The 26,279-nt window shown below is 33.0% G+C and overlaps 2 protein-coding genes across 5 annotated transcripts in view; both read left to right on the top strand.

Moving 5' to 3' along the window:
- Positions 1-9,897, top strand: part of LOC133647063 (SIN3-HDAC complex-associated factor-like) — a 39,614-nt gene extending 29,717 nt beyond the window's left edge. The window contains 1 exon segment of the mRNA XM_062043120.1: positions 1-9,897. Within this exon segment, the coding sequence (XP_061899104.1) occupies positions 1-276 (276 nt within the window). The 3' untranslated portion in view covers positions 277-9,897.
- Positions 9,898-13,475: 3,578 nt separating this feature from the next.
- Positions 13,476-25,377, top strand: kxd1 (KxDL motif containing 1). 4 transcript variants are annotated; one of them, XM_062043123.1, is made up of 5 exons: positions 13,476-13,610; positions 18,794-18,904; positions 18,978-19,130; positions 19,205-19,251; positions 21,030-25,377. In XM_062043123.1, exons 2-5 carry the CDS (start codon positions 18,807-18,809, stop codon positions 21,296-21,298), a joined length of 567 nt encoding a protein of 188 aa, XP_061899107.1. In that variant the 5' UTR covers positions 13,476-13,610; positions 18,794-18,806; the 3' UTR covers positions 21,299-25,377. The 4 variants fall into 4 exon arrangements, with proteins under 4 accessions (XP_061899107.1, XP_061899108.1, XP_061899106.1 ...); XM_062043124.1 differs by having other exon boundaries at positions 18,791-18,904; XM_062043122.1 differs by lacking the exon at positions 13,476-13,610 and adding an exon at positions 13,953-14,127.
- The last annotated feature ends 902 nt before the right edge of the window (positions 25,378-26,279 follow it).

Raw genomic sequence — 26,279 nt, 5'->3', positions numbered from 1 at the left:
AGGACGAAGAAGAGGAGGAGGAGGAGGAGGAGGAGGCGGAGGCCGACCCCACCCAGGTGGCCGTCAGTCGGATGTCGCCCCCGCCCGACCAGCCGGCCAAGGAGTCGCCCGCCTGCGGCCAGAGCGCTGCCACCATGTCCGACAAAGTCTGGTAATCATCTCGGAAGAAGAAGAAAGGTTGCTCCTTTTCCAAGAAGCACTTACACGAAGGAGTCGCCTTCTTCCACCACCAGCAGCAGCAAGCAGCTGAACATCACAACCATGCTGGAGGTTTAGTACGTCTTTGACTCTCACTCTTCCACTTCTTTCCTGTCTTTACATGCACCTTTTACTTTGAAGTCCACAATGCAATACATCCCACTTCTTCCTGGGGACGCTGCTAGCTTTTAAGTTGCGTACAAACCAGCTCCTCCTGGAGAAGAATCTGCAGTGGATTTAGAAGGTGAACAAATAGCATTACTCCGCACGCTAATATTACATCAAATCAACACATTTGATCAAATCTGCACATATTTTCCAATTGGATTTAGGTCTGGGCTCTGGTATTTGGACATACAGTACAGGCCACCTTCTCATTCAATGTGTTTTCTTTATTTCCAGGACTATTTACATTGTAGATTGTCACAACAAAACTATGAATGAACACATGAAAAAGGTGAAATAACTGAAAACACGTTTTATATTCTAGTTTCTTCAAAATAGCCACCCTTTGCTCTGCTTTGCGCACTCTTGGCATTCTCTCCGTGGGCTTCAAGCACACCTGTGAAGTGAAAACCCCCATTTCAGGCGACTACCTCTTGAAGCTCGTGGAGAGAATGCCAAGAGTGTGCATATGCCAATTTTGCATGCAGGGGGCAAGATATACACCACGTTTTCTTGGCACGTCTCTTTTATTTTGAAAAGACTGGTGCAGGGTCATTTTAACCGTGCCAGCTTCACCTTCTACAGCCACTGTAAAAATCCAGTTGGGCTTTTGCAACCCGTTGGCGACTCAACGTGCTTCAACACGGGCGTCTTCACACACACACACACACACACACACACACACACACACACACACACACACACACACACACACACACACACGCGCACACACACACACACACATATTTTTTTGTATTTCTTACCTTCTTGAGACCTGAGAATAATGCCTCCCCCTATAGGCCCACTTTTTCTAGATATATAAAGATGTGTATTTACAACATTAATAATATATACATACTATGCAAATATAAAAAAGCTTGTTGTGAAAAATGAGTTGGAATTTCACAAGAAAAAGGTCACAATTTCACAAGGAAAACGTAGAATGTTGGCAGTATTATAGTAAAAGTCGTCATTTTACTCAACGCAAGTCAACATTTTGCAGGAAAAACTGAACATTTGTGCAATATTATGATAAAAGTTGGAGTTTTACTCAAAGAAAAGCTTAAAATGTTGGCAATTTTATGAAAAGAGTCGTAATTTTACTCGACAAAAGTCAAAAAATTTTAAGAGAACTTTAACAATTTGGCAATATTATAATAATAATCATCGTTTTACTCAAAAAAATTCACTATTTTACAAGAAAACCAAAAAAAATTGGCAATGTTGTGATAAAAGTCAGAATTTTGTATGACAAATGTCACCATTTTGCATTAAAAAGTAATCATTTTACATAAAAAAGTCATAATTTTATGAAAAGAGTCGAACTTTTACTCGATAAAAGTCGCAATTTTTTAAGAAAACTTTAACAATTTGGCAATATTATAATAATAATCGGAATTTTACTTGGCAAAATGATGACAAAAGTCATAATTTTACTCAAAAAATTTCACTATTTTACAAGAACAACAAAAAAATTGGCAATATTGTGATAAAAGTCAGAATTTTGTATGACAAATGTCACCATTTTGCATTAAAAGTCATAATTTTACATAAAAAAAGTCATAATTTTGGGCAATTTTATGAAAACAGTCGAAATTTTACTCGACCAAAGTCACAATTTTATAAGAAAACTTTAAAATGTTGGTAATATAACAATAATCGGAATTTTACTTGGCAAAATGATGACAAAAGTCATAATTTTACTCAAAAAATGTCACTATTTTACAAGAACAAAAAAAAAAAAGAGCAATATTGTGATAAAGTCAGAATTTTGTATGACAAATGTCACCATTTTGCATTAAAAAGTTATAATTTTACATAAAAAAGTCATAATTTTGGGCAATTTTATGAAAAGAGTCTGAATTTTACTCGACTAAAGTCACAATTTTTTAAGAAAACTTTAACAATTTGGCAATATTATAATAATAATCTGAGTTTTACTTGGCAAAATGATGACAAGAGTCATAATTTTACTCAAAAAATGTCACTATTTTACAAGAACAACAAAAAAAATTGGCAATATTGTGATAAAGTCAGAATTTTGTATGACAAATGTCACCATTTTACATTAAAAAGTTATAATTTTACATTAAAATGTCATAATTTTGCGCAATTTTTTGAAAAGAGTCGTAATTTTACTCGACCAAAGTCACAATTTTATAAGAAAACTTTAAAATGTTGGTAATATTATAACAATAATCGGAATTTTACTTGGCAAAATGATGACAAAAGTCATAATTTTACTAAAAAAATGTCACTATTTTATAAGAACAACAAAAAAAATTGGCAATATTGTGATAAAAGTCAGAATTTTGTATGACAAATGTCACCATTTTGCATTGAAAAGTCATAATTTTACATAAAAAAAGTCATTTTGGGCAATTTTATGAAAAGAGTCGGAATTTTACTCGACAAAAGTCACAATTTTTTAAGAAAACTAACAATTTGGCAATATTATAATAATAATCGGAATTTTACTTGGCAAAATGATGACAAAAGTCATAATTTTACTCAAAAAATGTCACTATTTTACAAGAACACCAAAAAAATTTGGCAATATTGTGATGAAAGTCAGAATTTGATACGACAAATGTCACCATTTTGCATTAAAAAGTAATCATTTTACATAAAAAAATCATAATTTTGGGCAATTTTATGAAAACAGTCGAAATTTTACTCGACCACAGTCACAATTTTATAAGAAAACTTTAAAATGTTGGCAATATTATAATAATAATCGGAATTTTACTTTGCAAAATTATGACAAAAGTCATCATTTTACTCAAAAGTCACTTTTTTTTTACAAGAACAACCAAAAAAATTGTCAATATTGTGATAAAAGTGAATTTTATATGACAAATGTCACCATTTTGCATTAAAAAGTAATAATTTTACATTAAAAAAGTCATAAATTTACAGTTATCATTTTACGAGAATATATTGCAATATTACAGAAACAGAATATGAGAAATTGTTCCCAATTTTATAAGAAAAAAGTCGACAGATTGTGACAAAAAGACTGCTTTTATTTATTAAATGTTTTGTTTGTAATTGTTTTTTAATCTTCATTATTTACTTCAAGTTATTACAGTATGTCTTTATTTACATATTTATTTGATTTCTTAAGTAATTTTGGCCAAAGGGGGCGCATTTCAACTTGTTATTTCATTTGTTGGCCAGAAGGGGGGTGCACTTCAAATTTTTACACACACTTGTTATTTCATATGTTGACCAGAGTGGTCCCTCCTTTTTGGGACCACCAGGGGGTGCAAATGAGACATTGTCTATTAGATGCAATGTTATCGGGACCATGATTTATGTCCTCACTTGTTCACACCTCATATGGAAGCTACTTTCCCTTGTTGATGTCTCAAGAAGGGTAGAAATACAAGAACACACACACACACACTCGACGGTAGCATCAGCAGCGTCCTCTCCCGTCTTGTAGGAGTTTATCCTCTGTGGAAAAGAAGGCCTGTTCACAGCTCCAACAGCAAACACAGCAGCCTTACTTACAAAGTGCGGCTCAGGGGCATTTCCAGGACCCGCTCGTTTTTTTATTCGCCCTTCAAAAAATTAATGTAATGATCATTTAGCTTTGAGCTACAACACAAAGCTAAAATGTGGATGTTTTGTTCCGATAGCTTAGCATATACTGTATATATATATATACGTCGTTTTGATTGAAACGCTCATTTCACGCACAAAATGTATCAAGGTGGACCCCCCGGCTTGGTTGGGACACCCCTGGCTTCTTGTTTATTCCGCTTTGGTTTCGAGGAACAACTAAAAAGGGATTTGAAGCGATATTTATCGTGGCCTCAGCAACACGTAGCGCATTTTTATTCCCTGCATGACGACCCTCCAAACACCCGGCGATCTGATGCACGAGTCGACTAAATTGCATGGCCTTATTTAAACTTTTTTTTATTTTTGTTTGCGATCGATTTCTCCCGAGTTTATTTTTGTATGTAAAGAAGGGGGAAAAAAAGATAAGAAAAAACTGAAACTTAGAAGTGTCTTTGCATAACAATAATCCACAATATGACAGCGAAAACACACATTCTTGTATTTCTTACCTTCTGGAGACCTCCGAAATACGCCTCCCTCTTTAGGACCAGCCTTTCTAGATATATAAAGATGTGTATTTACAACATTAATAATATATACATACTATGCAAATATAAAAAAAAGGTTGTTGTGAAAAATTAGTTGGAATTTCACAAGAAAAACGTAGAATTTTGGCAGTATTATAATAAAAGTCGTAATTTTACTCAACACAAGTCAAAATGTTACAAGAAAAACTGAACATTTGTGCAATTTTATGATAAAAGTTGGGATTTTACTCAATAACAGTCGCAATTTTACAAGAAAAGCTGAAAATTTGGGCAATTCTATGAAAAGAGTCGTAATTTTACTCGACAAAATTCACAATTTTATAATAAAAGTCATAATTTTACTAAAAGCAAGTCAAAATTTTACAAGAAAAACTGAACATTTGTGCAACGCTATAATAAAAGTTGGAACTTTACTCAATAACAGTCGCAATTTTACAAGAAAAGCTGAAAATTTGGGCAATTTTATGAAAAGAGTCGTAATTTTACTCGACAAAAGTCACAATTTTATAAGAAAACTTAACATTTTTGGCAACTTTATGAAAAGACTCGCAATTTTATAAGAACACTTTAAAATGTTGGCAATATTATAATAATAATCGGAATTCTACATGGCAAAATTATGACAAAAGTCATAATTTACTCAAAAAATGTCACTTTTTTACAAGAACAACAAAAAAATTGGCAATATTGTGATAAAATTCAGATTTTTATACGACAAATGTCACCATTTTTGCATTAAAAAGTAATAATTTTACGAGAAAATATTGCAATATTACAGAAACAGAACAAATATGAGAAATGGTCCCCAATTTTATAAGAAAAAAAAGACTGATTTTAGTTATTTTTTGTTTGTAATTAGTTTTGAATCTTCCTTATTTACTTCTAGTTATTACAGTATGTCTCTATATACATATATATTCATTTATTTTTAATACATTTTGGCCAGAGGGGGCACATATAATAATAATAATCAGAATTTTACTTGGCAAAATGATGACGAAAGTCATAATTTTACTCAAAAAAGTCACTATTTTACAAGAACAACAATAAAATTGTCAATATTGTGATAAAAGTCAGAATTTTATATGACAAATGTCAACGTTTTTGCATTAAAAAGTAATAATTTTACATTATAAAATTAATTATTTTACAAGAAAATATTGCAATATTACAGAAACAGAAAGAACACGAGAAATTGTCCCCAATTTTATAAGAAAAAAGTCGACACATTGTGGAAAAAAAGACTGCTTTTATTTATTTTTTGTTTGTAATTAGTTTTGAATCTTCGTTATTTACTTCAAGTTATTACAGTATGTCTCTATATACATATCTATTCATTTATTTTTAATACATTTTGGCCAAAGGGGGCGCATTTCAATTTCTCACACACACTTATTTCATATGTTGACCAGAGGGGGAGCACTTTTAAAAGCGACACACAGTCAATGTGAAAAATCCCTCCTTTTTGGGACCACCCTCATTTTGATAGATTTCACCACCAGGGGGTGCAAATGAGACACTCTCTATTAAACGCCTCCCTCTTTAGGACCAGCCTTTCTAGATATATAAAGATGTGTATTTACAACATTAATAATATATACATACTATGCAAATATAAAAAAAGCTTGTTGTGAAAAATGAGTTGGAATTTCACAAGAAAAAGGTCACAATTTCACAAGAAAAACGTAGAATTTTGGCAGTATTATAATAAAAGTCGTCATTTTACTCAACACGAGTTAAAATTTTACAAGAAAAACTGAACATTTGTGCAATATTATGATAAAAGTTGGAATTTTACTCAATAACAGTCGCAGTTTTACAAGAAAAGCTGAAAATTTGGGCAATTTTATGAAGAGTCGTAATTTTACTCGACAAAAGTCACAATTTTATAAGAAAACTTAACATTTTTGGCAATATTATAATAATAATCAGAATTTTACTTGATTAAAATTATGACTTTTGTCATAATTTTGCCAACGCAAGTCCAAGTTTCGAAATAAAAACATAGAATTTTACAAGAAAAGCTTAAAATGTTGGCAATTTTATGAAAAGAGTCGTAATTTTACTCGACAAAAGTCGCAATTTTATAAGAGAACTTTAAAATGTTGGCAATATTATAATAAAAATCGGAATTTTACACAGCAAAATTATGACAAAAGTCATAATTTTCCTCCAAAAATGTCACTATTTTACAAGAACAACAAAAAATGTTGGCAATATTGTGATGAAACTCAGAATTTTATATGACAAATGTCACCATTTTGCATTAAAAAGTAATAATTTTACATAAAATAATAATTTTACGAAAAAATATTGCAATATTACAGAAAGATAATGAGAAATTGTACCCAATTTTATAAGGGAAAAGTCGACACATTGTGAAAAAAAGACTGCTTTTAGTCATTTTTTGTTTGTAATTACTTTTTAATCTTCGTTATTTACTTATATTATATTTATTCATTTATTTTTTATACATTTTGGCCAAAGGGGGCGCATTTCAATTTCTCACACACACTTGTTATTTCATATGTTGACCAGAGGGTGAGCACTTTTAAAAGCGACACACAGTCAATGTGAAAAATCCCTCCTTTTTGGGACCACCCTCATTTTGATAGATTTCACCACCAGGGGGTGCAAATGAGACATTCTCTATTAAATGCCTCCCTCTTTAGGACCAGCCTTTCTAGATATATAAAGATGTGTATTTACAACATTAATAATATATACATACTATGCAAATATAAAAAAGCTTGTTGTGAAAAATTAGTCGGAATTTCACAAGAAAAAGGTCACAATTTCACAAGAAAAACGTAGAATTTTGCCAGTATTATAATAAAAGTCGTCATTTTACTCAACACAAGTCAAAATTTTACAAGAAAAACTGAACATTTGTGCAATATTATGATACAAGTTGGAATTTTACTCAATGACAGTCGCAATTTTACAAGAAAAGCTGAGAATTTGGGCAATTTTATGAAAAGAGTCGTAATTTTACAAGAACATTTTAAATTTTTGGCAATATTATAATAATAATCAGAATTTTACTTGAGTAAAATTATGACTTTTGCCATAATTTTGCCAACGCAAGTCCAAGTTTCAAAATAAAAACATAGAATGTTGGCAGCATTATAATAAAAGTCATAATTTTACTAAAAGCAAGTCAAAATTTTACAAGAAAAACTGGACCTTTGTGCAATGTTATGATAAAAGTTGGAATTTTACTCAATAACAGTCGCAATTTTACAAGAAAAGCTTAAAATGTCGGCAACTTTATGAAAAGAGTCGTAAGTTTACTCGACAAAATTCACAATTTTATAATAAAAGTCATAATTTTACTAAAAGCAAGTCAAAATTTTACAAGAAAAACTGAACATTTGTGCAACGTTATAATAAAAGTTGGAATTTTACTCAATAACAGTCGCAATTTTACAAGAAAAGCTGAAAATTTGGGCAACTTTATGAAAAGAGTCGCAATTTTATAAGAAAACTTTAAAATGTTGGCAATATTATAATAATAATCTGAATTTTACATGGCAAAATGATGACAAAAGTCATAATTTACTCAAAAAATGTCACTTTTTTACAAGAACAACAAAAAAATTGGCAATATTGTGATAAAATTCTGAATTTTATACGACAAATGTCGCCATTTTTGCATTAAAAAGTAATAATTTTACGAGAAAATATTGCAATATTACAGAAACAGAACGAATATGAGAAATGGTCCCCAATTTTATAAGAAAAAAAAAGACTGCTTTTAGTTATTTTTTGTTTGTAATTAGTTTTGAATCTTCGTTATTTACTTCTAGTTATTACAGTATGTCTCTATATACATATATATTCATTTATTTTTAATACATTTTGGCCAGAGGGGGCACATATAATAATAACAATCAGAATTTTACTTGGCAAAATGATGACGAAAGCCATAATTTTACTCAAAAATGTCACTATTTTACAAGAACAATAAAATTGGCAATATTGTGATAAGTCAGAATTTTATATGACAAATGTCACCATTTTTGCATTAAAAAGTAATAATTTTACATAAAAAAGTAATAATTTTACAAGAAAATATTGCAATATTACAGAAACAGAAATAATGACAAATTGTCCCCAATTTTATAAGAAAAATGTTGACACATTGTGGAAAAAAAGACTGCTTTTATTTATTTTTTGTTTTGTAATTAGTTTTGAATCTTCGTTATTTACTTCTAGTTATTACAATATGTCTCTATATACAATTATATTAATTTATTTTTGATACATTTTGGCCAGAGGGGGCGCATTTCAATTCCTCACACACACTTGTTATTTCATATGTTGACCATGTGAAAAATCCCTCCTTTTTGGGACCACCCTCATTTTCACCACCGGGGGGTGCAAATGAGACATTGTCTATTAGATGCAATGTTATTGGGACCATGATTTATGTCCTCACCTCCTCACATGGAAGATACTTTTCCTTGTCTCAAGAAGGCTAGAAATACAAGAACGCGGTCAATCAGCCATGTCATTATCAGTTAATCCCGGGTTAGTTTATGATCAAAAAGTACTTTACTGGTTTTGTGATACTCACACGGATGAAATGTTGAGTTAAATAGGCGTTGATGTTGGTTTTCTTTCCGGAATATGTGCTGGGACACATCTTTACTTCACCACACGACATACTTCCTGTGAGTAGATACTACTTTCTTCATCAAGTGGAAGCCAAAGCGCATTAAATTCACCCAAGCAGGTTTTCCTCCGGGCCAGAGTCCGAGGTCAGGTGTATGTTTATGTTCACGTTACGGCTTCAAACAACGACACTAATATGAAATGGCACAGGGGTGTTGTGTGTATATAAGTCAGGGGCTAGGTGGGTTTCTTTATTTATTTATTATTTTCTATTTATTTCTATTGAGTGTCAACGTTTTGAGTTATTTCCCGCTTATGCCTAACATGCGTCGTAACAGGAAGGAACAATCATAATTGTAATTGTCTCGCCAGGTTAGTTTCACACCATGGAAGTGTTTATTTATTTTGCTCCTCGTTTTGAGTTGCGCGTGACCTAACTTATTACCCGCCGCCACCACTTTAGGCGCGTTGTGGTGTAGACTGAGCGGCGAAGACCCTCTAGGATCCCTACTTGCATGTGTCCTTGCTATGCATTTATGTGGCTTACCAGTTAGACCGAGCAGTTTTGTATTTTTTTATACATCATGTACTTTTTTTACTTGTCCCTTTTAATAAAAGTACTTTTGTGAGTTTTACGGACATACATACTGTGTGAGTTTGTCTCAACAATGACACAAAATATGTAGGGATGTCCGATAATATCGGCCTGCCGGAAAAAAAACCCCCAAAAAACCCGATACAGATAATAAAAAAAACGATACCGATAATTTCCGATATTACATTTTAACGCATTTATCGGCCGATGATTTAAAAAAAAAAAAAAAAAAGCGATACAGATAATAAAAAAAAACGATACCGATAATTTCCGATAATACATTTTAACGCATTTATCGGCCGATGATTAAAAAAAAAAAGCGATACAGATAATAAAAAAAAACGATACCGATAATTTCCGATATTACATTTTAACGCATTTATCGGCCGATGATTTAAAAAAAAAAAAAAAAGCGATACAGATAATAAAAAAAACGATACCGATAATTTCCGATATTACATTTTAACGCATTTATCGGCCGATGATTTAAAAAAAAAAAAACGATACAGATAATAAATAAACCGATATCGGCCGATAAATGCGTTAAAATGTAATATCGGAAATTATCGTTTTTTTTATTATCTGTATCGCTTTTTTTTTGTGTGCTTTTAAAAAAAAAAATTAAATCAACATAAAAAACACAAGATACTTACAATTAGTGCACCAACCCAAAAAACCTCCCTCCCCCATTTACACTCATTCACACAAAAGGGTTGTTTCCTTCTGTTATTAATATTCTGGTTCCTACATTATATATCAATACATATCAATACAGTCTGCAAGGGATACAGTCCGTAAGCACACATGATTGTGCGTGCTGCTGCTCCACTAATAGTACTAACCTTTAACAGTTAATTTTACTCATTTTCATTCATTACTAGTTTCTATGTAACTGTTTTTATATATTTTTTTACTTTCTTTTTTATTCAAGAAAATGTTTTTAATTTAGTTATCTTATTTTATTATTTTTTAAAAAAAGTACCTTATCTTCACCATACGTGGTTGTCCAAATTAGGCATAATAATGTGTTAATTCCACGACTGCATATATCGGTTGATATCGGTATCGGTAATTAAAGAGTTGGACAATATCGAATATCGGATATGGGCAAAAAGCCATTATCGGACATCCCTAAAAATATGTTTATTGCACATTAATCATTCATTATTCAATTGAATAGACTGCAAAGACAAGATATTTTCATGTTTCAACTGCAAAATGTGGTTATTTTTGTGCAAATATTAGCTCATTTGGAATTGGATGCCTGCACAGGTGGCAAAAAAAACTGAGAAAGTTGAGGAACACTTATTTGGAACATCCCACTAATTGGGAACAGGTGGGTGCCATGATTGGGTATAAAAAGAGGCTTCCATGGAATGCTCAGTCGTTCGCAAACGAGGACGGGGCGAGAGTCACCACTTTGTCAAGAAATTGTTTAAGAACAACATTTATCAACCAGCTATTGCAAGGAATTTAGGGATTTCACCATCTACGCTCCGTAATATCGTCAAAAGGTTCAGAGAATCTGGAGAAATCACCGCACGTAAGCCATGATATTACGGACCTTGGATCCCTCAGGCGGTACTGCATCAAAAAGCGACATCGGTGTGTAAAGGATATCACCACATGGGCTCAGGAACACTTCAGAAAACCACTGTCAGTGACTACAGTTGGTCGCTACATCTGTAAGTGCAAGTTTTGATTTATATCAAAATGTTTATCCCATAATTTCGACTTTATTATCTCATAATTATGACTTTTTTATCTTGTCATTTTGATTCATATCAAATGTTTATCTCCTAATTGTTGTTATTAATTTGTTTAGGGTTTTTTTCTTTTCCTATTTTATTTTTTTTGAACATGTCCGGAATAAATATTTACAATACAATTTAGTTACTTGAGTGTATGATCATTGTGTCACTTTAGTCTAGTACCATTTACATATTTTGTGTTAATATTTGCTTTTCATGTTGTACGTAACTCTGGATTGTTGATTCTTACGTAATGGCGTACATTTGGTGAGAACGGGAAGATAAAAAATGCAACAACGGAAATGACGGACATCGTGACCGGAAGTTGGTCCTCATGAATGGACTTGGTTTTTTTCTCATAATTTTGACTTTTTATCTCGTAATTTTGATTCATCTCATTATTTCAAAATGTTTATCCCATAATTGTGACTTTCTTATCTCATAATTATGACTTTATCCCATAATCTCGATTTTTTTATCCCATCATTTCGATTTTATCATCACATAATTACAACTTTTTTAGTTCGTAATTTTGATATCAAAATTTCGAAATGTCTATCCCATAATTGTGACTTTCTTATCTCATAATTATGCCTTTTCATCCCATAATTTCGACTTTTTTTTATCTCACAATTATGACTTTTTTATCTTGTAATTTTGATTCATATCAATTTCAAAATGTTTATCTCCCATTTGTGAGAACGGGAAGATAAAAAATGCAACAACGGAAATGACGGATATCATGACCGGAAGTTGATCCTTATTTAATTCGACTTTAAGTTTTTATCTCATAATTTCAAAATGTTTATCCCATTATTTTGACTTCCTTATCTCATAACTATGACTTTTTATCCCATAATTTCGACTCTATCATCTCATAATTACCACTTTTTTTATCTCGTCATTTTGATCCATCTCATTATTTCAAAATGTTTATCCCATAATTATGACTTTGTTATTTCATAATTATGACTTTTTATCCAATCATTTCGATTTCATTATCTCATAATTACGACTTTTTTATTTTGTAATTTTGATTGATCTCATAATTTCAGAATGTTTATCTCCTAATTGTTGTTGTTATTCATTTCTTTAGGTTTTTTTTTTCTTTTCCTCTTATTTTTTTTAACATGTCCGGAATAAATATTTACAATACAACTTAGTTACTTGAGTCTACGATCATAACGTCACTTTAGCCTAGTAACATTTACATATTTTGTGTTAATATTTGCTTTTCACGTTATGTAACTCCGGAGCGTTGATTCTTACGTAATGGCGTACATTTAAAAAATATATATATTTTATTTAATTTTTAATATAAACCTTTATTTATAAATTTCAACATTTACAAACAGTTGAAAATAATAATCAAAGTAAGTAGAAAACAGTACAAAACAGCGCATTTGTAGCCTGCATTTGTGAGAACGGGAAGATAAAAAAAATGCAACAACGGAAATGACGGACCTCATGACCGGAAGTGGACACAACCCGACGTATTTTTTTTAAATTGAAGAACAAACATACATTTATAATTCACACATAAATAAAGGCAAGAAAACTAAAGCAAATACATATAGAGTATGAAATATTAATAAATAATTTTTGTTTTTAAAGTTCCGCTCCACCACAACGTGTCACCACTTCCGCTCTTGGCGCCTTCAAAATAAGAGCTCAAGGCATATACTGTATAACAGCTTATAACAGGAACTTAACATCACAAAGAGGCAAGTCCTTACAATAATAATGAAAAATATGAAAATAAGTAGACAACAAGGGCCACCCAAATCACTTTAAATGTTTTTAACAGATATATCAATTTAAGGGCTTTTGTACTCTTAATCGTTCCCTAAGATTTGATTGATAATTATAAACCATTAAGGAAATTAGAAAATGTAGGACTTACTTTCATAAATCGACATTTATGTACAATTTTTTTTGCCTGGAGCATAATAATGTTGACAAACATTTCTACGTTACAGTCGTTTATAAAAAATGCAACAACGGAAATGACGGATCTCATGACCGGAAGTTGACTCAACCCGGAACGACTTTGTTTTGATTTGTCAGTCAGCTGTCAGCAAACTCTTCATGCCGCCGATGCTACTTTTTAATTACATTTAACGAAAATAGGTCGATTTTTTTTACATCCATTCTGTGGAACTTGAGGTACGTGGTCTATTTTCGTGTGATTGGCTTGGCATTTTGACGTAAGTTAGCTTTCAATTTGAATCGCTGCACATTCATTGCTAAACTATCAAACGACATCAAAATGGACGTTTAACGTTTAATTCCACCGTGTTAAATGATGTTCTCTATCACAAACACACTACAGAATTGATGATTTAGACCAAACTGGGCCGTCATTTATTTATTACTTCGGCAGACACGTTCACTTCTACTCCATTTGCGGTGCATCACTAAATAATGTCCCCGTTGCAACACAAACAATATTTTATAGGGAACGCATGTCTTAACAGTAGCTCCTATTAAAGTTAAAAGTACCAATGATAGTCACACACACACTAGTTGTGGTGAAATTATTCTCTGCATTTGACCCATCACCCTTGATCACCCCCTGGGAGGTGAGGGGAGCAGTGAGCAGCAGTGGTGGCCGCGCCCGGGAATCATTTTTGGTGATTGAACCCCCAATTCCAACCCTTGAAGCTGAGTGCCAAGCAGGGAGGTAATGGTTCCCGTTTTTATAGTCTTTGGTATGACTCGGCCGGGGTTTGAACTTACACTGAAGCAGCTATAAATTATACAAAATCATTATTCAGCTCTCAAGACCTCGATAGTGTTGTCAGCGTTTTATTTCAGTGGCCTTGTGTGTGACTACTAGTCACAGTATTATAATAAAAGTCATCATTTTACTCAACGCAAGTCAAAGTTTCAAAATAAAAACGTAGAATTTTGGCAGTATTATAATAAAAGTCATAATTTTACTAAAAGCAAGTCAGAATTTTACAAGAAAAACTGAACATTTGTGCAATATTATAATAAAAGTTGGAATTTTACTCAATAACAGTCGCAATTTTACAAGAAAAGCTTAAAATGTCGACAACTTTATGGAAAGAGTCATAATTTTACTGGACAAAAGTCACAATTTTATAATAAAAGTCATAATTTTACTAAAAGCAAGTCAAAATTTTACAAGAAAAACTGAGCATTTGTGCAATGTTATGATAAAAGTTGGAATTGTACTCAATAACAGTCGCAATTTTACAAGAAAAGCTTAAAATGTGGGCAACTTTATGAAAAGAGTCGTCATTTTACTCGACAAAAGTCACAATTTTATAAGAAAACTTTAAAATGTTAGCAATATTATAATAATAATCGGAATTTTACTTGGCAATATGATGACAAAAGTCATAATTTTACTCAAAAAATGTCACTATTTTACAAGAACAACAAAAAAATTGGCAATATTGTGATAAAAGTCAGAATTTTATATGACAAATGTCACCATTTTGCATTAAAAAGTAATGATTTTACATAAAAAAGTAATAATTTTAATAAAAGTCATGCAAGTCAAAATTTTACAAGAAAAACTGAACATTTGTGCAATGTTATGATAAAAGTTGGAATTTTACTCAATAGGAGGCGCAATTTTACAAGAAAAGCTTAAAATGTCGGCAACTTTATGAAAAGAGTCGTCATTTTACTCTGCAAAAGTCACAATTTTATAAGAAAACTTTAAAATGTTGGCAATATTATAATAATAATCAGAATTTTACTCAAATAATGTCACTTTTCTACAAGAACAAAAAAAAAATTGGCAATATTGTGATAAAAGTCTGAATTTTATACGACAAATGTCACCATTTTGCATTAAAAAGTAATGATTTTACATAAAAAAGTAATAATTTTAATAAAAGTAATAATTTTACTAAAAGCAAGTCAAAATTTTACAAGAAAAACTGAACATTTGTGCAATGTTATGATAAAAGTTGGAATTTTACTCAATGGGAGGCGTAATTTTACAAGAAAAGCTTAAAATGTCGGCAACTTTATGAAAAGAGTCGTCATTTTACTCGGCAAAAGTCACAATTTTTTAAGAAAACTTGAAAATGTTGGCAATATTATAATAATAATCGGAATTTTACTGAAATAATGTCACTTTTTTACAAGAACAAAAAAAAAGGGCAATATTGTGATAAAAGTCCCTTTTGCATTAAAAAGTAATGATTTTACATAAAAAAGTAATAATTTTAATAAAACTAATAATTTTACTAAAAGCAAGTCAAAGTTGTACAAGAAAAACTGAACATTTGTGCAATGTTGTGATAAAAGTTGGAATTTTACTCGATGGGAGGCGCAATTTTACAAGAAAAGCTTAAAATGTGGGCAACTTTATGAAAAGAGTCGTAATTTTACTCGACAAAAGTCACAATTTTATAAGAAAACTTTAAAATGTTGGCAATATTATAATAATCATCAGAATTTTACTTGGCAAAATGATGACTAAAGTCATCATTTTACTCAAAAAATGTCACTATTTTACAAGAACAACAAAAAAATTGGCAATATTGTCATAAAAGTCAGAATATTATATGACAAATGTCACCATTTTCAATTCAAAAGTAATGATTTTACATAAAAAAGTAATAATTTTAATAAAAGTCATAATTTTACTAAAAGCAAGTCAAAATTTTACAAGAAAAACTGAACATTTGTGCAATATTATGATAAAAGTTGGAATTTTACTCAATAACAGTCACAATTTTACTAGAAAAGCTTAAAATGTTGGCAATTTTATGAAAAGAGTCGTAATTTTACTCGACAAAAGTCACAATTTTATAAGAAAAACTTTAAAATGTTGGCAATATTATAATAATAATCTGAATTTTACTTGGCAAAACGATGACTAAAGTCATCATTTTACTCAAAAAATGTCACTATTTTACAAGAACAAAAAAATTGGCAATATTGTGATAAAAGTCTGAATTTTATACGACAAATGTCACCATTTTGCATTAAAAAGTAATGATTTTACATAAAAAAGTAAACATTTTAATAAAAGTCATAATTTTACAAGAAAAACTGAACATTTGTGCAATATTATGATAAAAGTTGGAATTTTACTCAATGACAGTCGCAATTTTACAAGAAAAGCTTAAAATGTCGGCAACTTTATGAAAAGAGTCGTCATTTTACTCGACAAAAGTCACAATTTTATAAGAAAACTTTAAAATGTTGGCAATATTATAATAATAGTCGGAATTTTACTTGGCAAAATGATGACTAAAGTCATAATTTTACTCAAAAAATGTCACTATTTTACAAGAACAACAAAAAAATTGGCAATATTGTGATAAAAGTCAGAATTTTATATGACAAATGTCACCATTTTGCATTAAAAAGTGATGATTTTACATTAAAAAGTAATAATTTTACAAGAAAATATTGCAATATTACAGAAACAAAATGAACATGAGAAATTGTCCCCAATTTTATAAGAAAAACTGAACATTTGTGCAATATTATGATAAAAGTTGGAATTTCACTCAATAACAGTCACAATTTTACTAGAAAAGCTTAAAATGTCGGCAACTTTATGAAAAGAGTCGTAATTTTACTCGGCAAAAGTCACAATTTTATAAGAAAACTTTAAAATGTTGGCAATATTATAATAATAATCAGAATTTGACCTGAGTAAAATTATGACTTTTGTCATAATTTTGCCAACGCAAGTCCAAGTTTCAAAATAAAAACATAGAATGTTGGCAGTATTATAATAAAAGTCATAATTTTACTAAAAGCAAGTCAAAATTTTACAAGAAAAACTGGACCTTTGTGCAATATTATAATAAAAGTTGGAATTTTACTCAATAGCAGTCGCAATTTTATAAGAAAACTTTAACATTTTGGCAATATTATAATAATACAATTTTACTTGGCAAAATGATGACTAAAGTCATAAAATGATGACTAAAGTCATAATTTTACTCAAAAAATGTCACTATTTTACAAGAACAACAAAAAAATTGGCAATATTGTGATAAAAGTCAGAATTTTATATGACAAATGTCACCATTTTGCATTAAAAAGTAATGATTTTACATTAAAAAGTAATAATTTTACGAGAAAATATTGCAATATTACAGAAACGGAAAGAACATGAGAAATTGTCCCCAAATTTATAAGAAAAAAGTTGACACATTGTGAAAAAAAGACTGATTTTAGTTATTTTTTTGTGTGTAATTAGTTTTTAATCTTCTTTATTTACTTCAAGTTATTACACCATGTCTCTATATACATGTTTATTTATTTTTAATACATTTTGGCCAAAGGGGGCGCATTTCAATTTCTTACACAAACTTGTTATTTCATATGTTGACCATGTGAAAAATCCCTCCTTCTTCGGACCACCCTCATTTTGATAGATGTTACCACCAGGGGGTGCAAATGAGACATTGTCTATTAGATGCCATGTTACAAGAACAACAACAAAATTGGCAATATTGTGATAAAAGTCAGAATTTTATATGACAAATGTCACCATTTTGCATTAAAAAGTAATGATTTTACATTAAAAAGTAATTTTACAAGAAAATATTGCAATATTACAGAAACAAAATGAACATGAGAAATTGTTCCCAATTTTATAAGAAAAACTAAACATTTGTGCAATATTATGAAAAAAGTTGGAATTTTACTCAGTAACAGTCGCAATTTTACTAGAAAAGCTTAAAATGTCAGCAACTTTATGAAAAGAGTCGTAATTTTACTCGACAAAAGTCACAATTTTATAAGAAAACTTTAAAATGTTGGCAATATAATAATAATATTCGGAATTTTACTTGGCAAAATGATGACTAAAGTCATAATTTTACTCAAAAAATTTCACTTTTTTACAAGAACGACAACAAAAATTGGCAATATTGTGATAAAAGTCAGAATTTTATATGACAAATGTCACCATTTTGCATTAAAAAGTAATAATTTTAAGAGAAAATATTGCAATATTACAGAAACGGAAAGAACATGAGAAATTGTCCCCAATTTTATAAGAAAAAAAAGACTGATTTTAGTTATTTTTTTGTGTGTAATTAGTTTTTAATCTTCTTTATTTACTTCAAGTTATTACACCATGTCTCTATATACATATTTATTTATTTTTAATACGTTTTGGCCAAAGGGGGCGCATTTCACTTTCTCACACAAACTTGTTATTTCATATGTTGACCATGTGAAAAATCCCTCCTTTTTGGGACCAGCCTCATTTTGATAAATGTCACCACCAGGGGGTGCAAATGAGACATTGTCTATTAGATGCAATGTTATCGGGACCATGATTTATGTCCTCACCTCCTCATATGGAAGATGCTAAAGTACTTCTCTCTTAGCAGCTTATCCGCCATCATGGAGGAGCCCACAGCTTCCGGTGTGTTCTGCAGCAGGATGCTGAGCATGGTGAACTCCGAGGACGTCAACGCCATCATCCAGGCTCAGAGACACATGTGAGTAAAAGATTTCAAAGACGCGATTTTTTTCTATTTTCCCGTTGTTTCGTTGTTTTCCCCCCCGACAAAGGCTCGACCGCTTTGAGAAAACCAACGAAATGCTCATCAACTTCAACGGGCTGTCCAACGTGCGGCTGCAGCAAATGAACGAGCGCTTCCTGCTGCACACCCGGACGCTCGTGGAGATGAAGAAAGATCTGGACGGCGTCTTCCGAAGGATCAGGTGCGGTAAATTGACGCGGGAAATATACAAACTAACACTTTAATAATCCCTTGTTTGCTTTTTGGCCGCTTTAGGACGCTAAAAGGCAAGATTGGCAAGCAGTATCCTGAAGCTTTTAGTAGTAAGTCAGCATGTTGTGACAGAACCTCATTTTCACATAAGAAATAATATCAGTTGGATCTGTTCCAGGGTAAAACTGTCTCCTTCATGGACTACAAACCCCAAAAGCAGTGAAGTTGTCACGTTGTGTAAATGGTAAATAAAAAGAGAATACAACAAATCCTTTTCAACTTATATTCAATTGAATAGACTGCAAAGACAAGATATTTCATGTTCAAACTGGTAAACTTAGTTATTTTTTGCAAATGTTAGCTCATTTGGAATTTGATGCCTGCAACATGTTTCAAAAAAGCTGGCACAAGTGGCAAAAAAGACTGAGAAAGTTGAGGAATGCTCGTCAAACACTTATTTGGAACATCCCACAGGTGAACGGGCTAATTGGGAACAGGTGGGTGCCATGATTGGGTATAAAAAGCAGCTTCCATGAAATGCTCAGTCATTCACAAACAAGGACGGGGCGAGGGTCACCACTTTGTCAACAAATGCCTGAGCAAATTGTGTAAGGACAACATTTCTCAACCAGCTATTGCAAGGAATTTAGGGATTTCACCATCTACGCTCCGTAATATCATCAAAGGGTTCAGAGAATCTGGAGAAATCACTGCACGTAAGCCATGATATTACGGACCTTCGATCCCTCAGGCGGTACCGCATCAAAAAGCGTCATCAGTGTGTAAAGGATATCACCACATGGGCTCAGGAACACTTCAGAAAACCACTGTCAGTAACTACAGTTGGTCGCTACATCTGTAAGTGCAAGTTAAAACTCTACTATGCAAAGCCAAAGCCATTTATCAACAACACCCAGAAACGCAGCCGGCTTCGCTGGGCCCGAGCTCATCTAAGATGGACTGATGCAAAGTGGGAAAGTGTTCTGTGGTCTGACGAGTCCACATTTCAAATTGTTTTTGGAAACTGTGGACGTCGTGTCGTCCAGAACAAAGAGGAAAAGAACCATCCGGATTGTTCTAGGCGCAAAGTGTAAAAGCCAGCATGTGTGATGGTATGGGGGTGTATTAGTGCCCAAGACATGGGTAACTTACACATCTGTGAAGGCACCATTAATGCTGAAAGGTACATACAGCTTTTGGAGCAATCCAAGCAACGTTATCATGGACGCCCCTGCTTATTTCAGCAAAACAATGCCAAGCCACGTGTTACAACAGCGTGGCTTCGTAGTAAAAGAGTGCGGGTACTAGACTGGCCTGCCTGTAGTCCAGACCTGTCTCCCATTGGTGCAATATGAAGGCTAAAATATGAGAAGGGAGACTGTTGAACAACTTAAGCTGTACATCAAGCAAGAATGGGAAAGAATTCCACGTCAAAAATGTGTCTCCTCAGTTCCCAAACCTTTACTGAGTGTTGTTAAAAGGAAAGGCCATGTAACACAGTGGTAAAAATGCCTTTTTTGCAATGTGTTGCTGCCATTAAATTCTACGTTCATGATTATTTGCAAAAAAAAAAAAAAAGTTTCTTAGTTTGAACATGAAATATCTTGTCTTTGCAGTCTATTCAATTGAATAGAAGTTGAAAAGGATTTGTTGTATTCTCTTTTTATTTAGCATTTACACAACGTGGCAACTTCACCGGTTTTGGAGTTTGTACATGGCGGATGCACTTAAAAAAATAAGTTAAGCATTGTAAAGGTAAAACAATACTTAACTTTGATAAAACCAATGTTGAGTATTCTTTTCTAGTGATAATGTTGCGGAAAAGTTTGAGATAAAAACATGATTTGCCATTTGAAGCCCTAAAAAACCCCAACGTTCCTTCACACAGACGTCCACAAGTCGCCCAGCTCGGAGGACGACGACGACGACGACGATGACTTGGACCCGGCGCCCCCGAGCGGCGCCACCACCGTCACGACAGTTACCTCGGGTCAGAGCACAGACTCCTGCGACACCAGCCCGGACGTGGTCTCGCCCGCCGCCAGCAGGTGTTCCGAAGAGCTGTCTCAGGGAGCGTCCGACACGCCCACCTCTGACGCCCACCACACGGCCGGCCTCCAGGACGAGGGTCCCGACTCTGAGCCCGCTGAGGAGTAACTAGGTGTTAGTCCGCTTATCATATTGCATGTGAAGGTACTGTTTACACACGTTAACATGCTAAAGTCATTGGGGATGATGTCATCATGTAAACTTTCAGTGTTAAAATCATGAAATATATTATTGTGTGAATGTTCCAAAACATTCACTCATGTTTTACACACCAAAATTCTTCTATTTATTATTATTATTATTATTCTTCTCCAGGTTTTGGCACGCTCTACCTTCCACGTTTTGCACCCGATTCAAAGCGTTCCGACTTCAAACTGTTCAGCCTGTTCGGGAGTCGCAGGCTTTCCCTTGAAAATTTTCAAAAATTCCCAGATTTCCCAGAATTCCAGGTTTTTCGGGACATTTTTCCCCATTCAAAATGAATTGGCCATTTTTCAAACTTGCACCATTTCCACATTTTTCAACCGATTCAAACCATCCCACCTTCAACACATTTCACCATCCTGGAAATTCAAACTATAATTTTTCCAAGTTAAAAAAAAAATTCCAGTAATTCCCAGAATTCCCTTTTTTTCAAACCATTTTTTTACCCTTTTTTCTGGCGAATGTTTCTTCCACATTTTTCAACCCACTTCAACCGTTCCACCGTCTAAAAATTCCTTTAATCAGAACAAAAGACAAAGTTTTTTTTTAACTGGAAAATTTCCCTAAATTCCTGGAATTCCTTAATACCATTTCTCAATTCAACATGTTACTACTTCAACATTTCTCGACCGATTTGAAAAATTCCAACACCAACCACTTCAACTCATTCAATCCTTTTAAAATTTTCCCCAAAATTCCCGCTTTTCCCGAAATTCCCAAATTTCCATGAAATTCCCATTGAAAAGAATGGGACATTTTTCAAAATTCCCAGAATTCCCTTTTTTTCAAACCATTTTTTTACCCTTTTTTCTGGCGACTATTCCTTCCACATTTTTCAACCCACTTCAACCGTTCCACCGTCAAAACAATCCTCTTAATCAGGACAAAAAAACTAAATTGTTTTTTTAACTGGAAAATTTCCCAAAATTCCTGGAATTCCGTAATACCATTTCTCAATACAACATGTTACTACTACACCATTTCTCGACCGATTTGAAAAATTCCAACACCAACCATTTCAACTCATTCAGAAAATTCAAGTCTTTTAACATTTTCCCCACAATTCCCGCTTTTCCCGAAATTCCAAAATTTCCATGAAATTCCCATTGAAATGAATGGGACATTTTTAAAAGTTCCACAATTCCCACATTTTTCATCCAATTCAAACCATTCCACATTCAACACATTCCACTATCCTTGAAATTCAAACTATAATTTTTCCAAGTTAACATTTTTTTCCAGGAAATCACAGAATTCCCTTTTTTTCAAACCATTTTTTTTTAATGTTACTACTTCAACATTTCTCGACTGACCTGAAAAATTCCAACACCAGACATTTCAACTAATTCAGAGCATTCAAGCCTTTTAACATTTTCCCCAAAATTCTCGCTTTTCCCGAAATCCCAAATTTCCATGAAATTCCCATTGAAATGAATGGGACATTTTTCAAAGTTCCACAATTCCCACATTTTTCATCCGATTCAAACCATTCCACCTTCAACACATTCCACTCATCCTGGAAATTCAAACTATCATTTTTCAAAGTTCAAAAAAATTCAAGGAATTCCCAGAATTCCCTTTTTTTTTTTTCAAAACCCTTTTTTCAACCTTTTTTATGTTGACTACTCCTCCCACATTTTTCAACCCACTTCAACCGTCCCACCGTCCAAACATTGTTCTTAATCAGGACAAAAAAAAAAGACGTTTTTTTTACTGGAAAAATTCTCGGTTTTCCCGAGATTCCAGGAATTCCTTAATACCATTTCTCAATTAAAAATGTTAATACTTCAACATTTCTCGACCGATTTAAAAAATTCCCACACCAACCATTTCAACTCATTCGGAACATTCAAGTATTTTAACATTTTCCATGAAATTCCCATTGAAAAGAATGGGACATTTTTCAAAGTTCCACAATTCCCACATTTTTCATCCGATTCAAACCATTCCACCTTCAACACATTCCACCATTTTTCAAGGATTTTTTAAAATACTGTAACTAAATAATTAAAAATGTTTTTTCAAATTTAATGTGAGCATGTGGTTACTAACCTCCACTTTGGTGGAAAAGGTAATGCGTCTCAAAACCTGTTCCACTTGCCCGTTTTCTCTCAAGGTTTTCTTAATTTTTTGCTCCTTTGGGGACAAATGTCCAAATATTTTTTAAATACTGTAACTAAATAATTAAAAATTACATTTTTTTCTAATTTAATGTGAGCATTCTTTGCTTTGTGCTTGGTTACTAACCTCCACATTGGTGGAAAAGGTAATGAACAAAAAAATTGTTTGTAAAGTTTGTAATGTTTTGTTTGCGAATTAAAGTTAAAAAAATATATAATATAACCGTGTCTTCCCTTGGCGTGCGAGCACCCACCGCTAGTGGGCGCTACGTCAAAAATGTGTGCGGTTTTCTTCCCAAAACAGGAAGTCTCAAAACCTGTTCCACTTGCCCGTTTTTCTTAACTTTTTGTTCCTTTGGGGACAAACAAAGTTTAAAAAAAAAAAAAGACTATTGTCATGTCCAAATATTTTTCAAATACTGTAACTAAATAATTAAAAATGACCTTTTTTTCTAATTTAATGTGAGCTTTCTTTGATTTGTGCTTGGTTACTAACCTCTACTTCGGTGGAAAAGGTAACGAACAAAACAATTATTTTTTCCAAAAAATCGTCAGTACAGTTTGTAATGATTGTTTACAAATTAAAGTAAAAATATATATAATATAACCGTGTCTTACCTTGGCGTTTGCGAGCACCCACCGCTAGTGGGCGCTAAGTCCAAATGTGTGTGCTTTTCTTCCTAAAACAGGAAGTCTCAAAACCTGTTCCACCAATAGACATCTTATAAGGGTACGCAGCATGGAGCGCTACTGGCGCTGACGAGACGCGGGGCCGCCATCTTGGAGTGGTGATCCGCTCCACTCAGTGCAATTCATTTGGCAGGAGCAATGAACGGTCAGTGCATTTAATTCATTTTACCTCACTGAATACCACTGATTTTCACACGGTTTTTGGTCATACGTGTAGCTATGATATAGGACACATGTTTTATTATTCATAGTTTGCCTAAAAGTAATACAATATTCTTATATGCTATAAATGACCAGACGTCCGAGATCAAAACTGGGAATATAATCCCAGAGAAGGGGGAAAAAACGTCAGGTATTTTTAAATTCAAGAAACAATATGATTAGGTTATATATACATGCGTATATCCTACATAAACAATGTATGAATACATTAGATATCTATATATCTTGGGGACCTATTGTATCTCTGTTGCTGCAGCAGCAGAGAGTTTATTCTGTCTTGACACTTTGTATTACATTCTTCCCTTAAATGATCATGTTTACAGTGATTGTTTTATATTTTATTTGTATGTTGCTTTGGATAAAAGCCTCTGCCAAATACTTAAACATATATAAACACCTGAAAGTCTTTATATCAGCTAAAACCACCAATCTGTTTCAATGGATTCAGAATAAAACCAAATTCTGTCTTAATTGTGTGTTGGCTTTTACAATCTTTATCTTCATCATTTATTTCAACTTTATGTTATTCAAGTATGACATTTTTAAATGTAATTAATTTCATTGACAAGCAATTCTATTATGGTCATACTCTTGTTTGCTAGCGGCTACGATTTCAGTACTATAGGTGAGGGCCGACATCCGGGCAACTGAGCTACATACGGGTTCTTCGAGCCATAGCAACCATGACTGGCGTTGAAAACAAACCGTTGCCATTACTCTTTAACCTGTCGACCTACGCTGGTTAAACCCGTCATTCTGCCTCCAAAATGCCGAAAAACGGTGTTGTTTTTGGTTGTGCTAACCACAACTGGAAACAGGGAAAACAAAGGTTGTATTTTGTTCTGCCAAAGCGCGATAAAAGCCCACAGAGACGAGACAAATGGCTCGCAGCTTTACACCGGGAAAACGAGGACGGTTCTCACTGGAGTCCCCCAAAGTCCCGGGTCGTGTGTTCGGATCACTTCGCTTCTGGTAAATATAAGGAACAAAAATCCACCTTCTTAACCACAACTTGGCTATACCGTCCGTGCTAACGTTGTACCTGTTGAATTTGTACCTTATAACGTTCGACAGCTGAAGTTGTTGTTGTACAAAAATAACATGCGGTATATACTATATAGTCTATAGCCTAGCTAGCTATTTTCGAAAACCGGTTTCATTTAAATTTGCACTTAACAGTTGGGTTTTTAAAAACCAATAAACCCTATAATTTTCATGTTGCCATTTAATCAACTTTTCAAGACAGTTGTAAAATGCTGTCTGCAAGACTTTTCAATACAAAGACATATATTTTGTACATTAATAAGGCTACAACTTACAAGGACCAGGCTACTAGGGGTCAGTCTGCTTTCTTTTGGGGTTTTTTGCCGGACATTCCAGTATCATTTACCCGTAATCTTGGTATTACTTTCCTTATTAGGTTATTTTGCCACCTCCCCCTTCTCTGTTTAAACTCTCCTCTGTTGTACTTAAACATTACATGTAGCCCTCAAATCTCTCAATATTTTATACACTAACACTTGATCTTGTTGTTGATAACTTCCGCGTCTCTTTCTTAGTAGCGCGCAGGCTAAGCTAACTAGCAAGCTAAGCTAAGCCTGAGAAGCTTTAAAGTTCACTGAGACGAGTCCGACGCAAATAATATATTTTCGTTTTTTCACACGATATGCGAATAAGTAAAAATGCGTAAATGAAGGATTTAACGCCGACTTCCAAGCCACAACGCTCGTTAAATGCTTTTTCTGTCAATGCTGTGTTCGCTGTGAGCTGGTTTGTTTTCAACGAATTCCCGGTTGCTAGGGGATTGGTAGGCGGAAGTGACGTAGGTCCGCCCTCACCTATTGTATGTTAAT

This window comes from Entelurus aequoreus, linkage group LG03 (assembly GCF_033978785.1).
Source record: "Entelurus aequoreus isolate RoL-2023_Sb linkage group LG03, RoL_Eaeq_v1.1, whole genome shotgun sequence".
In the NCBI taxonomy this organism is placed as follows: domain Eukaryota; kingdom Metazoa; phylum Chordata; class Actinopteri; order Syngnathiformes; family Syngnathidae; genus Entelurus; species Entelurus aequoreus.
Note: the sequence above shows the minus strand (reverse complement) of the source record. Positions and strands in the feature narration are given on the sequence as shown.